General features: G+C 41.3%; 1 protein-coding gene across 1 annotated transcript in view; it reads right to left on the bottom strand.

Moving 5' to 3' along the window:
- Nucleotides 1-15,449, bottom strand: part of LOC114501309 (collagen alpha-4(VI) chain-like) — a 109,364-nt gene that overhangs the window by 80,388 nt on the left and 13,527 nt on the right. The window contains 4 exon segments of the mRNA XM_036030634.1: nt 1,109-1,725; nt 2,384-2,971; nt 5,211-5,822; nt 11,291-11,379. Of these exon segments, the coding sequence (XP_035886527.1) occupies nt 1,109-1,725; nt 2,384-2,971; nt 5,211-5,822; nt 11,291-11,366 (1,893 nt within the window). The 5' untranslated portion in view covers nt 11,367-11,379.

The raw sequence follows: 15,449 nt of genomic DNA, 5'->3' as shown, positions 1-15,449 counted from the left end.
AGAAGCTACACCAAGCTTTGAGTCATCGGGCTGCTCTATCAGGAAGGTAACTTAAGAGCTGAAGGATGAAGTTTTGACTGTGGACATTCCAGGCTGATGGTATAGTGTATTCAGGGCAGAGACAAAGGTGGGAAAGCATGACACATATACAGCAAATGGTGGGTAGTTCAACCTGGCTAGCAGTTAAAATGTATAAAAGAACTTAGCAGGAGATAATGCTCAGTGGTTCTCAACCAACAGTGGTACCCAACCCCAGGGCACATTTAGAAATATATAGTGGTGTTTTGGATTGTCATAAGATTCCGGGATGCTACTAGGAGGGATGAGGGCTGTTAAACCTCTAGTAGTGCAAAGGACAATCCTATACTATGAATTGTTTCACCCAACATGCTAAAGCATCTCCCTTGAAAGTTTTGAATGATAGCCTATGAAAGGCGTTTATTTAATCTCTGGGAAGAAGCCTGAATGCTCCTTCTCAAAAAGTCTATGGTAACATAGATTATTGTTCAGAAATATTTACTCCCTATACCTCACTTCCATGGTAGAAATATACTTTCTTGCCCCATTGATGATGACATGGCCACATGAATTATTTTGGTCAATGGAATGTTAGCAGATGATGAAGCAGAGGTCGGAAAAGTGCTTATGCAGCTGGGATTTCTCTCCTGAACCTCTGCAATTGCCATAGGAAGAATATGCCTAGACTAGCCTAATGATCTCAGAAGATGAGAGAAAGCTACGGAACATAGCCAATGGAAATCAGGCAACCCTCAGACAAATCCCAAATCTGTGAATGAGCCCAGACAAGATTGGCAAAGCCATTCAATTGAACCAAAAGAGAATCAGCTGACCCCACAGCAGACCTGTGAAAATAAATAATTCTTTTCAGTCACTGCTTTTTTGGATGACTTTTTATGCAGCATCGTTGTGACTGTAGTTAATTAACACAACGTCTGTACCTGAAAAACTCCATACCCGTCTCTTCCCCACCCACCAGTGCCAGTGTCCTAGTACTGAGGAATCCAGAATGCTCCCATTCTCTGCTCTTTCCCCAGACTTTCCTGTTATGCTGAGGTTTCTCAGTGGCTCACACACCTAGAAACCAAACCTTACCTGCCGTAGTCTCTTCCACGGGCACTGTCCTGAACTCAGACCGCCCCATCCTATGGATCACCTCATACACATTTTGTGTCTCCTGTCTGACTCCATCTTGTCCTTGTATCTCATATATAAGGGATGGGGTCCCCATCTCCTCCAGTTCTCTTCTGTCAAAGTCCTGTACACCCACAGATATGACTTTCACGCCTTTCCTCTTCAACATCTGTGCGGTTTCCAGGACCTCATCCTCAGATTGGCCAGAAGTAATGACCACTACATACTGGGGGATACCCTGGAGAAACCGGCTTCCCGCTGCCTCCTGGAAGAAGGTCTGGTAGAGGTATTGTAGAGCTTTGCCCGTCCTCCTGGAGCCACCCCGGAGCACAAAGCGTTCACGGACATGAGCAATCATCTCCTCCTGGCTCTGGTAGGTATTGAACAAAAATTCAGTGTGGCCTTGACCACCATACTGAGCCAGCCCAACCTGGTACTTGTTCCTGCCAATGTCTAGTGTACCAATCACTCTGGAGATGAAATTCTGCATCAAATGGAAACTGGCCTGTGATGTGTTCTGTGAGGTGTCAGCAAGAAAGACCATGTCTCCATAGGCCTGGGTGAATTCTGGACCTGAAGAGAGAAATGGGGAGGAAAAGACACAGAGGAGAAAGTAAATCAAATCAAGATCTCATGGAAATTGAATACAAGGGTAATTTAGTGTTGGGGACATAAGACAGTTACAAGGCTTTCCTCCTCTTATACCCCACTGCCTGTATTGTCTACTTCATTAGACTAAAGTATCTTTTGATTATTCCTCTTCCACTGATGGAGGAGATAAGGGAAGTTAACATATACTGAGCAGTTACATCATGCTAGAGATTTTCATATACTTTATCTGACTTAATTCTCATAAACTATCCTGGTAAGCAAGTATTATTATCTTCATTGTGCAGATAGGAAAACTGAAGTGAAGTTTAACTGCCTATCCATGCTCACAGAACTAGAAAGTAGCAAAGGCAGGATTTAAAAATTAAACATGTCTTCCGGACTTCAAAACCCATGCTATTTCATCTTACCAACATGGCAGGGTGTTCTTTTCTAACCATGAGAACGTCATCCATCCTTCCGCCCCCAGCTCAGATGTTCCTTCATCTAGGAAGCCTCCCCAGATTCTCCCTAGCGATAGTGGAGAGCTCCTTCTCCTACCATCCATTGCACTCAGCGTATGCTGACTCACATTGCAATTAGGCACCCTGGTTGAAATGCTGGACTTGACACAGAATCTTACCTTTCATTTTACCCTCCACTGGTAAACACAGTGTCTGAAGAATGCCTCCTGCAACATCCTGCAGGATATTGAAGTTTTCAGTGTTAAAGAGAAATTTCTCAGAGGGCTCACTGGCTATTTTTTGCAGCTCCTGGACATCCTGGACATTGATGCCTACCACGTACACAACAACTCCATCTTCTTTCAACCTGTCAGCTGCCTCCTGGACTTCATCACTTGACTCCCCATCTGTCACCAGGATAACCATCTGAGGAACCCGCTCCTTGGCCCGGCTGCCAGCTGCCTCGGTCAAGTAATTGGTCCTGATAAACTCCAGGGCAGCCCCTGTGTTTGTGCCTCCTGTACGGTAGGGCAGATTCTGGATACGCTCCAGGAGCACACTCTTCTGAGAGTATTGGTTCAACTGAAAGGCTGGGTAGATGTTGTCACTATACTGAGCGAGTCCCACTCGGACCTGGTCCTTGCCAATGTCAAGCCCCAGGATGACAGAGTGAAGGAAGTTCTTCACTTTCCGGAAGTTCTGGGGTCCGATGCTGGTTGAGCTGTCTACCAGGAAGACAATATCTGCCAGGAATGCTTCTCTGCAAGCTACAAGAGAGAGGACAAAAGGGATAGAGTCTGTGGACCTTCACTCAAAAGGCTTAGAACCGATGGAGCCAAATGGTGTACAGGAAGGCACAGGAATACCAGGCAAACTATGCTCAGTGGTCCTCAGACACCCCAAATGATGCTGTGCTCATAAAAATAACAGCATCCCTTGTGCCTTTTCTTCCCTCCATCGCCTTCTGAGAATTCTGTCATGCTCTGCTGATACCTCCAAACTTGCAATCCACTTGGACAATTCCTTAACTTTCATTAAGAGAAAAACACTTCTATAAATGCAGCAAGCATGCTGAGAAAGGGGCTGTACTCTCTCCAGTGGAAATAAACTTCATCTTTAGAAGTGTGCTGGCACCAGCAGGTTAGAAAGCTGGAAAGTATCCCAGGTTTTATGATACATCTCATTATAGCTCTACCACTTAGTAGGCCTTTGAGCTATTTATCACTCATCTCTGTAGGACCCAATCCTCTCTCTGCAGCACTGAAATTTTTATACCAGCCCTCACAATCTCATGGGATTGTCTTGAGGATAAAATAAGATAATCTATTGTAGCAGACAATATCAGGGCTCTGCCCAGGTCCTTCTGGATCCCTTTTTACTGTTTCTATGCACTGCTCTTTGGAGGAATTCTCTTCAGAGGACTTCTCCTCAGGTACTGGAGCTGCTTTGCCTACAATATATGAAAGCTTAGTTCCTTGCCTTGGGTCAAGACAATCCTGAGTTCTCCTGTAGAATCAAGCTAAAACTACCCTCTGTGGAACCTTTGCCTGAGGTCACACCCTTCCTTTCTTTCCTCTTCTTTCTGTCCTACATCCCCTACATCCTTACCAACCTCCTTTGGGAGATCTTCCATAACAAATGATGTGCATCTCCATCCTTACCTCAGGCTCTGTTCCTGGGGAATACAATCTAAGACACTTTTCTATTGAAATGGACCTGCTATCAAAGACTTAGGATCAAGTCCTAGCTCTGCCACCCAGTTATGTTACTTTTGGCCTCAGTTTCCTCACATGAAAAATACAAATAATACTAATTGTCTTATGCATCCATGTGACAACAAATACTAATTGTCCTATGTACTTATGTATTTAACAAAAATAAAGCATTGTGTATCTATCAGTAAGACAGGCAATGCAAACAGGTTTTGAAAACTACATAGCACCAAGCAAACTAGATATTACTATGTATGTAAAACCTATTTGTACACCTGGAAGCACTATACAAAAGAAAGATATAAAATTCAGCTGTACAAATGCAATATTACCACCACACACCCATGGTGCAAAAGTTTTAGCACTTCTTCCAATTCACCTAACCCATGTAGAAATACCAAAACAAAAACTAAGTAATGAAATGTCTATCCTCTTGTGGATTTTGATGGAACCCACAAGAAATCTTCTCTTTCTCTTTTCAAAATTTGGAGCTTTTTTAGAGTTTAGTGATTAATTTATAAAGAATTTTCATCCTTGGCTAGTGTGGCTCAGTTGGTTGGAGCATCCTCCCATAGACCAAAAGGTCATGGGTTCAATTTCCAGTCAGGGCACATGCCTTGGTGGTGAGTTTGGTCCCTGGTTCAGGGCATGTGCAAGAGGCAACTGATCAATGTGTCTCTTGCACATACTAAGCACTGTGATAAGCTCTTTACTTGCATAATTTTATTTAATGCTTTCAACAAGTCTCTAAGGCAGGTAATATCCTAGAAAGAAAATTTATAGATCCAGAGAGATAAAGTAAGTAACATGTTCAAGATCTCACAGTCAGAAAGTGGAGAATCAGGATTTGAACTCAGACCTCTCTTTTCTCTAAATTCATCCTCTTTGTAAAATAAGCCAGCTTCCTGGTAGTGAAATAAGCCAGCCTCCTGGGGGACCTAAGCTCCCTCCCCTCACCCCCATGGGCCCCCCATCCACACAATATGGGTAAATTAATCTAGGAATACTAATACCATAGGAACAGATATTTCTTTCATCAAAAATGGATTTATCCTATATCCTATATAGAACTGACATAAAACCCACAGGATTTTTTTCTTTTTTTAGAAAGGAGTTAAGTTTGGGTCAATGATTAGAAAACAGTATATAGTATAGTTGGTTTAGTGAAATTTTAATATCAAAATCAAACATGCACACGTGGGAAAAATAAGAACAGTGGATGGGGTAGATAAGAGATAAAGCCTTGAGTTCTGTGACTTCTAGATCACAAATAAAAAGGGAAAAGCCTTTGTACCTGGAGAGACATGGTCAAGTGGTTGGGCTGCCTTTGTGAAAGTATCGCAGAGCTCCTTCTGTAGCCTCTGGGTGAGGCTGCCCAAAGTAGAGTAGCTGGGGACAAAAAAGAGAAACTTCTTCTCAGGACTGCTGGCAATCTTCCTGAGCTCTGCCTTAGATGTACCTCTGAGGCCAACAGCATAAAGCAGGATGCCCGCAGTCTTAAGTGCCTCAGCAGGTTCCTGCACCGAGTCCTCAGCTGGGCTGCTGCTGATCACTATGGCGACCTGAGGCACTCTCTGGCTTGCTCGACTCCCAGCTCTTTCCTGGAAGTGGTGATCTAGAAGGAACTGCAGGGCCAGGCCCATCTTTTTGCCCCCAGGGCCCTCAGATTTCAATGGCAACCTCCGAATGTGATTCAACACATCGCTTTTGTGGCGGTAGGTGGAAAGTAGGAACTCAGAATGGGGCACATCTCTGTACTGGGCCAGCCCCACGCGGATCGTCTCTCTGCTGACATTGAGGTTATTCACTATGTTATACAACAAGCGCCGAATATTGCTGATAAATTGGGGGTCATTGCTGGTGTCCACTAGAAATACGACATCTCCCATGTAGGCCTCTCTGCAGCCTAGGGAAGAAAGTCAATTTCAGAGAAAACATTATAAAATTGACAGCTACTGGTTGTAAATACATCCCTCCCACATCACTGCGTTTACAACCCACAGGTCTGCCCACACCGCTCTTTGAGGATAGCTAATGTGCATGTAGTCTACACACATGATCACCTTCGCTCCCTCATCACCACCATCTACCCTGGTTCACCTGCCACCCTCTGTTCTACTGTAACACACATTTGACCCTTCAGTTAGAACCCCAGCCATGGCCTTCCATTCATCTCTTAATAAAAGAAACCAGGGAAACAAAAAAAGTAAATAATTGAGGCAATATCAAACTAAACAGTTTTTGCACAGCAAAGGAAACAAACTGTCAACAAAACAAAAAAGGCAACCTACTGAATGGGAGAAGATATTCACCCATGAGGCATCCAATAAGGGGTTAGTATCCAAAAATACATAAGGAACTCCTACAGCGTAACACCAAAAAGACAAACAATCTGATTTAAAAATGGGTAGAGGATCTGAATAGACATTTCTCCAAAGAGGACAGCGATGGCCAATAGACCTATAAAAAACTGCTCAGTGTCACTAATGAGGAAATGCAAATTAAAACCACAGTGATATGTTGGGGTCCACCCTGCCTGGTTTCAGGAGCTGCAACCCCCATAACCAAGGCTGAGTGAGGGACAATAAGGAAACAAGCCTGTTTCCCTGGCATGAGTGCTGCCTGCTCCTTGCCTGGCCCCCATTGCTTGGTCAGTTAGCCAACGATGGGTAACATTCCTCAGAGGAGGATGGATCTAAGGCAGGTACGATCATGTGAGAAGGCCCCCAGGGAAAGACTCAGGGGGCTGTGGAAATGAGGGGGTGATCGACCCCTGCCCCCTCAGTTTGACAAAGCCTGAGTCCTTATTCTGCCTGTGAGAAATCCAAATCCTCTGGCTGCCTTTGTTTCCTCTCCCCGACTCAGGCCTGTGGCAATTGATAAGGAGCGGTGACACCCAGACTAGAGACTGTGGACCTCCTGGGGTAATTCGACCTAAAGCAGGGAATATGCAAAATCCTGTGAAACTTACTTTGCTGGAGGGTACTTTTAATTAGAGTATGAAGGCATGGTCAGGAAATGAAACTAGCCCTTTAGGTTCTGTAGTTTTTAGGTGATAAGACCCCAACTCAGCGTGAGCCCGTTTAGCTCTTTGAAAGTTATCTACTTGTTTGATCTTCCCTGCCAAACTGTAATCAACAAACTGTATCTGTATTCATAATAAAAGCCTGCTTGGGTGGGAAGGCACAACCCTCCACCCTTGGGAGATTGGCCATTCTGTTCCTATTTCTCCACAGGACTAGGCAGTCCATGTGTATTTCTCTCATATCTCAAGCATCTGCAGCGGCCATGGATACTGCTGGCCAGTATCCACCACAATGACATATCACTTCACACCTGTCAAAATGGCTGTTGTCAATAAACCAGTAGGCAACTAGTGTTGGTGAGATGCGGATAAAAGGGACTTCTCATGCACTGTTGGAAGGATTGTAAATTGGTACAGTCTCAGCATGTGGGTTCCTCAAAAAATTAAAAACAGAACTACCACATGACCAAGCAATTCCACTTCTGGCTATTTATCTGGAAAAATCCAAAATATTAATTCAAAAAATCACATTCACAACTATGTTCACTATAGCATTATTTAAAATAGCCAAACTGTGGAAATAACCTATCTATTGATAGACAAAGGAATAAAGAAGATGTGGTACATACATTTAATAGAATATTACTCAGACATAAAATAAAAAATGAAATCTTACCATTTGCAATAATATCAAAGGAGCTAGAGGATATTATGCTAAGGGAAATGTCAGACACAGAAAAACAAATACCACGTAATTTCACTTAAATATGGACTCTTTAAAAAAATAAACAAAAACAGAAACAAACTCTTAGATACAAAAAACAAATTGATGGTTGCCAGATGAGAGGGGGTTAGGGGGATGGGCGAAAAGAGGGAAGGGCTTAAGATGTACAAATTGCCAATTATAAAAACAATCATGGGGATGTAAGTCACAGCATAGAAAATCTAGTCAACAATATTATAATAACTAGGTATGGTTTTAGATAGATACTAGACATATCAGGGTGATCACTTTATAAGTTATATAAATGTCTAATTACTATGTTGTACACCAGAAACTAATATTTTATGTCAACTATGATGATAAATTTTTTAAAAGATTTTAATTTAGTTTTAGAGGGAGGAAAAGGGAGAGAGAAAGATGTGTGAGAGATTCATTGACTGGTTGCCTCTCACACACTTCCAACAGGGGACCTGGATGGCAACCCAGGGATGTGCCCTGACCAGGAATCGAACCAGCAACCTTTCAGTTCTCAGGCTGACACTCAATCCACTGAGCCACAACAACTGGGGATGACAGTAATATTTTTAAAAGAAAAAGAAATCAGCTTTCTACCAGTAGAAAATGCCATTGATACCCCACTGAAACCTCCTTTGCCAGCAACCACACTTATGCCCCAGCTGCTTAAAGTACAACAGTTAACTGCTCCTGTATGGCACTTTGTCCAGACACCTGCCCCTGGCTGAATGGAACAGCCTCATACGGAAACAACTAGAAAGATACATCAACTCCACCACCCTGGGTGGCCAGTGCTTGAATACCTGGGGATACAAATCCCTGATGCCCTTGTCCTAATTGAAACAATTCATGGTGCTATTTACTCAGGACTCGGCTGGGTTTTGCCTGAGGCTGTGTCCTTGCTTCATTTCTTTTCCCACGAGCCTGTCTCAACCTCTCTCACTGCCTTACAGATTTGTCCTAAAGAGTACTCCTTCCAAGTAACACGTTCACCAAATCCCTGCTCAAGGCTCTGTTTCTAGAGAACTTGATGTAAGACATCAGTTTTCCAGCTATGATCTCTAGCATTCCCTAGCTACCACTAGCCCCTTTTAGTTTGACTGGTGGCACTACCATAAATGAGTCACATTTGTCCTTTGGCTCCCTGAACTCAAGGACAAATTGTACCCTCGTTTCTCCCAAACCCAGCTCTAATTCTGGGAACCACGCCCCCAACAGTGATCAGACCAAGTGGTGCTCCAGTTGGGCCCATCCTGGTCTGCAGCGTGGAAGGGGTCTGACACCAACCAGGTGGCTGCAGGACTTGAGCAAATAGCTACCCTCTCTCTTTCTCAGATTGTGTTTCTCTAGAATAAAAGATTGACCAGATGACCTGGTCTCTTCCAATTCCAAATCTGCTTTCCTCTGATAAGAAGTAAAATGTGGATAAAGCGCAGTGCTTGTGTAGATCCAAAGGAGAGATGACTATGATCTACCTACTTCTCAGTAATCACACAATTTCTCCCCTCCCCCCAATACCTCACAAGTTCATTATCTGTGATGATGAAAGAACACAGAAATTAGTGATGGCCGGAGAAACAAAAGCAGAAACCAGTTAAAGATGGTTTAAAGTGGCTGAAAAGCCAAGGGATAATGATCTCAGACTGGTTAAACACATCTTGCATTTGGTTTTGTGCCAGGAGGGTTAAAATACTGGCCTGAGCTGGCCCTGCGTTATCTCTGTAGCTTTATTTCTCTGACCACTCCACTTTTGTCCCTGCGTTCCAGGCTTCTTAGTCCAGATTCAGAGCCTTTCCATGCTCCCACTTGCCCCTGCTGACTTTTTCTTCTTCCTTTCATCCTTTCTCTTTTCTCATCTGGTAAACCCCCACAGAATTACATTCTTTTATCTCAGTTTGTAATATAACTAATTCATTAGTATGCTTATTCAGTTAATGGCAATTTCACCAGCTAGATTATGAGCTCCATGGAAATAGACACCATGTTTTTTGTTGGTCCACCACTTGTGTGTCTAGCATGGAGTAGTCACCCAAAGATAGAAAGGAGAAGACATATTGAACATTAATGAAACCAACTAAGGGAATCAGAAAATTTTAGAGATAGAAATGACTCTATGAGACTAAGCCATGCCATACTGTGGCCACTGGGTGCATGTGCCTACTGAGCACTTGAAATGTAGCTGGTACAGCTGAGAAATTAAATTTAAAATTTTATTATTGAATTTTAACTTAAGTAGTCACATGTGTCTAGCAGTCACTGAATTAAACTGTTCAAGTATAGAACAATGAATTCAACTCATCTACCTTACAGATAAGGAAAATAAGATCTAGAAAGGCAAAGGAACTCATAAATCCATTCAAAGAGCCAATATTGGAAACCAGTCCAATTTATTAACCTGGACTGGATAGGGAAGATTAAATTAAAAGTCCACATTACAGAAAGGCAGAGACCACATGAAAGTTAAGATAGAGAAGGGGTAGAGAGGAGTGGTGGAGGAAAAATGGAGACAACTGTACTTGAATGATGAGAGAGAGAGAGAGAGAAGAGCTGAGGAGGTTGCTATGCTCCCCAGACACTGAATTCATTTGTCACTTCCAGAGTCCTGAATGCCACCACCTCTTGGAATTTTGCCTAATGTTGGTCAGAAAGCCAAGTAGAATCATAACTACTGAAAAGGCAGATGATATATGAGCCTAAAGCCCTTTAAGCTTTCTTTCCCTTTACCCCTTTCAAATGCAACCCTGTTAAGAGGAGAGAATTCACTGAGTGCTCCAAGGATGGCTAACTGGTTTGTCCCCTTAACATCCCTTTCAGAAGAGATCAGACACAGACATGAAGTGTTTTTCTAATCTTCCCAATCAGGAGAAAGCTCACAGCTGCAGAATATTTTTCGGTCAAATGAGTATTGCTTCCACCATGTGCGCCTGGAGTCTTGTATTACATTTTCATGCAGCGCTACTTTCTTAACCCCACCACTAGCTTTTTGTCATTTGAGAAAGTGTTTGAAGCGTGAAAAGGCTGACAGTCACAGTTTCTGTTCACAGGAGAGGGGAGTCAGAGCCAAAGGGGAAATTTGGAGAGTGTCATGTCTTTTTCCCAACAAATAACAATCTGTATAATTACATATGAATATTTAAATCTCGATACTGTCTCTGTGGGGCTTCAGGCTACTTGACTATTCTTCTCTTGATGAGACTTTCATCTTGAAAAGTTCCAACAATCTGTTAAAATGACTGCAAAAAATTTCAGAGGTGTCACCAGCATTTGGGGAAGTTATTCATCTTGTGATGACCATTACCCCTGGGAGTTGTTCTGCCAAAGGAAACAAAGCAGAATGCAGAATCGGTACACCAGGCCCATGTTTACCAAAGCATTTGAAAGCCTGGTAATACATGCAGAAATACAATGTTTTTTAATATCTTTTTTTGTCACTTGAGGTTAAGCTCTGAAGAAAAAAAAGGGGCCCACTGTTGATTATAAGGTTCCAGATTCTAAGTTATTTTTAAAGAACCATTTCCCTTTTGTTAATTATGAAGCCCCTTTAAGATGGTCACTGCCACTAGGTTCCTGGCAAGGTCACCACTTTTGGGTTAGGAACCTGATGCATTACCAGTTCTCTGTGAGTTGATGAAGCCAAAGCTGGCTACAAGGAAGATGATCTCCCAAAATGCCTTCCAAGTCTCCATTCTAGATGTGTGCCTGGAGAGAAAAAGAAACCTCATAATTAAAATTATCAATGCCAGGAAAACAAACAAGCCAATTAAGAAATGGGCAAAAGACCTGAATAGACACTTCTCCAAAAAGGATATACAGAGGGCCCATAGACATATGAAAAAAATGCTCAACATCACTAATCACCAGAGAAAGGCAAATTATAACCTCAATGAGATATCACTTTACACCTGTCAGAATGGCTACCATCAATAAATCAATAAACAAGTATTGGCAAGGATGTGGAGAAAAGGGTTCCCTAGTGCACTATTGGTGGGAATGCAGACTGGTGCAGCCACTGTGGAAAACAGTATGGAGTAGCCTTAAAAAATTAAAAATGTAACTCCCTTTTAACCTAGCAATTTCACTTCTGAGAATATACCCCAAGGATTCTGAAACACGAATACAAAAAAAATGTATGCACCCCTATGTTTATAGCAGCACTATTTACAATAGCCAAGATTTGGAAACAGCCTAAGTGCCCATCAGTAGATGAATGGATAAAAAAGCTGTGGTACATTTACACAACAAAATACTATGCAGTGATAAAAAAGAAAAACTCTTACATTTTGCAACAGCATGGAAGGACCTTAATTATGTTCAGTGAATTAAGCCAGTCAGTGAAAGACAATTCTCACTTATATGATCTCACTTATATGTGGAATCTAATGAACACAATGAACCAACCAACAAAATAATAACAGAAGCTTAAATACATAAAACAGATAGACAGCTGCTGGAAAGTCAGAGTAGGAAAGGACAGGATGGGATGAAAGATTGTGAAGGGTTTAACCAAAGAATATTTATGCACAAGCCATGGACCCAGACACCAATATGGGGATTGGCTTGGGGCTAGGTGGAGGTACAGAAAGGGAGAGGAAAGTGGGAACAACTGTAACAGCATAAAAAATAAAAATTGAAATTCAAAATTATGTCTTCAAACACTTAAAATGAGTACATCATATTGTATATTAATTATATATCAATAAAGTTGAGTTTTTTAAAAAGCCCAACTATGTCTTTCCCCAGATGGAAGCTTTATAAAAAGTAAAGAAGGACATGTTGCCATATTATTTCATGGAAAATGGTTTTGCTGACCCAACTCACAAAGAATTTTGTAAACACCCAGAGTGGATACCTCAGACTTCCCTGTTTAAAGTTGTCCAGATACGGCAATCAAACGAGAAAGCCTATAGAGCCTGGCAGAACTTCTGTTTCCCACAGTGAATTTATTTGCCAGAACATAAACATTTCTGGAGGATTTTGCTGGTATTTTTATACAAGCATCAGATGGCCTGATAAACATCTGTGGCATGAAGAAATATTCAAATCTCTCGGGAGCACATCTGCCTGATAAAGTCTAGCTGGCCTGAAACTATTTTACACGTTCCCAGAAGAAGCAGAGCCTCAGACTTCCCTCTCCTACACGTGGGTCCCTTTCCAACGGCCCCCAAGGAAAATATCCACTCCCAATTCCATTTCCATTTTTTTTGATTCTAAGAAAGTCTATGTGTTTGACAGTGAGAACAACATGGCCATCACATTGAATGAGGTGTTTCAACTGGGATGGGGAACCTCCTCTTTATCTTCACAGCCAGGCAACCTCACAGCCATCCTCAGAGAAGTGCAGGCGTAAGAGGAAGTATTCTTGGAGAGAGACAACCGGATTTGAGTCTATGACCCACTGCATAAGAGCTAATCTTGAGCAAGTTGCTTCACTTCTCCACATCTCCGATTCTTCATTTTTAAAATGGGTCAATTATAGCTTGTACCTCAGAATCTGGTCATCAGGATTGAGTTCCTTATTGTAAAGCACTGTACCCATGCCTAGCACACAGAAAGCACTCTGTAAGTGTTTGTTAAATAGAAAACGTCTTCTTTAAAACCCACTATGTAAAAGTAAAAAAGTATGTCCTCTAGTTTGAAACTTAGAATCTTCAGAAGTAGAGGAACACTAGTACTTTGCATTGTGTATTAATGAGGCAGTTTGTTCTGTGTATTTTGAGTCATATTCTTTATTTAATCCATTTAATTTTCACTTCTAACTGGTTGCTGCTTTGTAAGTTACTATACTCATATCTCCATGTTTCTCACCTCAAACCTGGGAAAGACCAGCAGAGCAAACCTTACTCTGCTCATTTCATTGACGGAAATGAAGAAATCGGGCCCCAAAGTGAAGCAGCATACCAGAGCTACAGAGCCTGCGCTGTCAGGGTGTGTCCCAGGTAACCTGACTCCAGTTCTGAGGCTTTGCACCTCAAACATCTGCTTCAAACCCTTCAATGAAAGATTTTAAGTCCAGGCTGTTGTTCAACTCCCCAGAGTCCACTTCCTGTGAAATAAAGGCCTGTGAGCAATTTATCCCCTGGGGTAAAAATGTGAGCTCAAGACCTAAGGTCCTTTATCCACCAAGTGGGTCTTCAAAGAGCAGTTTTATGTCTAAAACACTGTATTTGGTGCTCCAGGGAATGGAATTACAAACTTTACTTTTGTGTTTAGAGAACTAAACACTCTCTTTTGGGAGAGAAATTTTACATACCAGGAACAATAAGAAATTAAGGAAACTTTAAGAATTATTCTTTACACTTATCAAACAGTTGAAGCAAGTGTCCAAGTCACTTTTCAGTCTTGGGCCTTTTAAGCTGGATGTTCTGTGGAAATGACATCGTGATGCACAGAAGTAGCATTCACCCAACAACTGAGATCCTCTTTCCAGAATGTGTCAGTGTAGTCACCCTGCTTCCCTGCGGACCCATGTCTACAGTGTATGCTTAATTTACTCCGTAAGAGCGACTTAAGGATACACATCTATTTTTATTTTCTGACCACAGAAAATACTTAGAGATGTCATGACTTCAAAGAAAGCCCATAGACCTTGATTCTGGTTTCAGCTTGACCATTTGCTCCTTGGGGATTTGAGCAAGTCAGTTCACCTTTCAAGGTTTATATGACAACTCCAGAGGGCTTGATGCTGATTTGAGATGCCTACTCCATTGTCCACTATATTACAAACATTCCCAAGGTATCAGTCCAGTGATATGCCACAACATAGTGTGATATAATTGGATTTCTCTGTTCCTCAATTTCTATATCAACTTCCCCTTAATGCCACCTCAAGGAGGCATATAAATAATTTAAGGAAAGATCATTTAAAATTATAAATATCTTATTCCCCAACAAACTTTCATCTAAATGCGAGTAACTGAATGAACAAACCTTAAAGAATAGAACATTCTAATGGACTAAGGAGAGTATGAAAGGAAAGAGGTTGAGAGTTTGATAGTGCCAGAAAAAATAATCCAAAATAAATTCATACATTATGATTATGATTATTATAATAAAATACCATACTTCAACATTTTAAACTCTTGGGTTAATAAAATTAAATGAAATATAAAAGTAGAGTATTCACATTTTTACATTTCATTACATCCTAATTATCAGTATAATGTAATAACTCATAAGAAATGAGTATTTTTAGTTAGTTGTAAATAAAGCTCCAGAGCTGTTTATGGAAATCTAGTGGGAAAGTCAAAAGTTTATAAACATTGTACATCTGTTCACATGTGTGTGCTATATCAACAAAGAGGAAAATGTCTATATATCAAGGACTTACCATCTACATTATATGTACTATTTCATGAAGGTATTTATATTGAATTTAAGCTGCTAAAGGGGTTTTGCATTTAAGCGTGTAAGACCCATCATGGAGGCAAAAAAAAATGAGGCCACTAAATGAAGTGTGATTAGGGGGGATAGCATAGGAAATCAATTCTTTCTGGAAACAATTCTAATGGGTTTGGGGTAGAGAGAGACTTCTCTCAAAGTATGCTGCTTAATTAGCTAGCTCATTAGGGCAATTTATTTTTTTAAGATTAATTTGTTCAGTTAAAACAATTACCTTGTACCCACGATAGTAATAACTGATTCATGGAAAAATCATTAAGAGATACTAAACCTATTGGGTGAAATTGTGTTGAAAAACAGGATTTTAACACAGTCTCAAAGTATCCCCTCACAAATCACTTATAAATACCAAGGGTAAAAAAGTATCTACA

Source organism: Phyllostomus discolor, chromosome 7 (genome assembly GCF_004126475.2).
Source record: "Phyllostomus discolor isolate MPI-MPIP mPhyDis1 chromosome 7, mPhyDis1.pri.v3, whole genome shotgun sequence".
Taxonomy (NCBI): Eukaryota; Metazoa; Chordata; class Mammalia; order Chiroptera; family Phyllostomidae; genus Phyllostomus; species Phyllostomus discolor.
The sequence above is the reverse complement of the archived record's forward strand: the minus strand, read 5'-3'. Positions and strand labels throughout refer to the sequence as shown.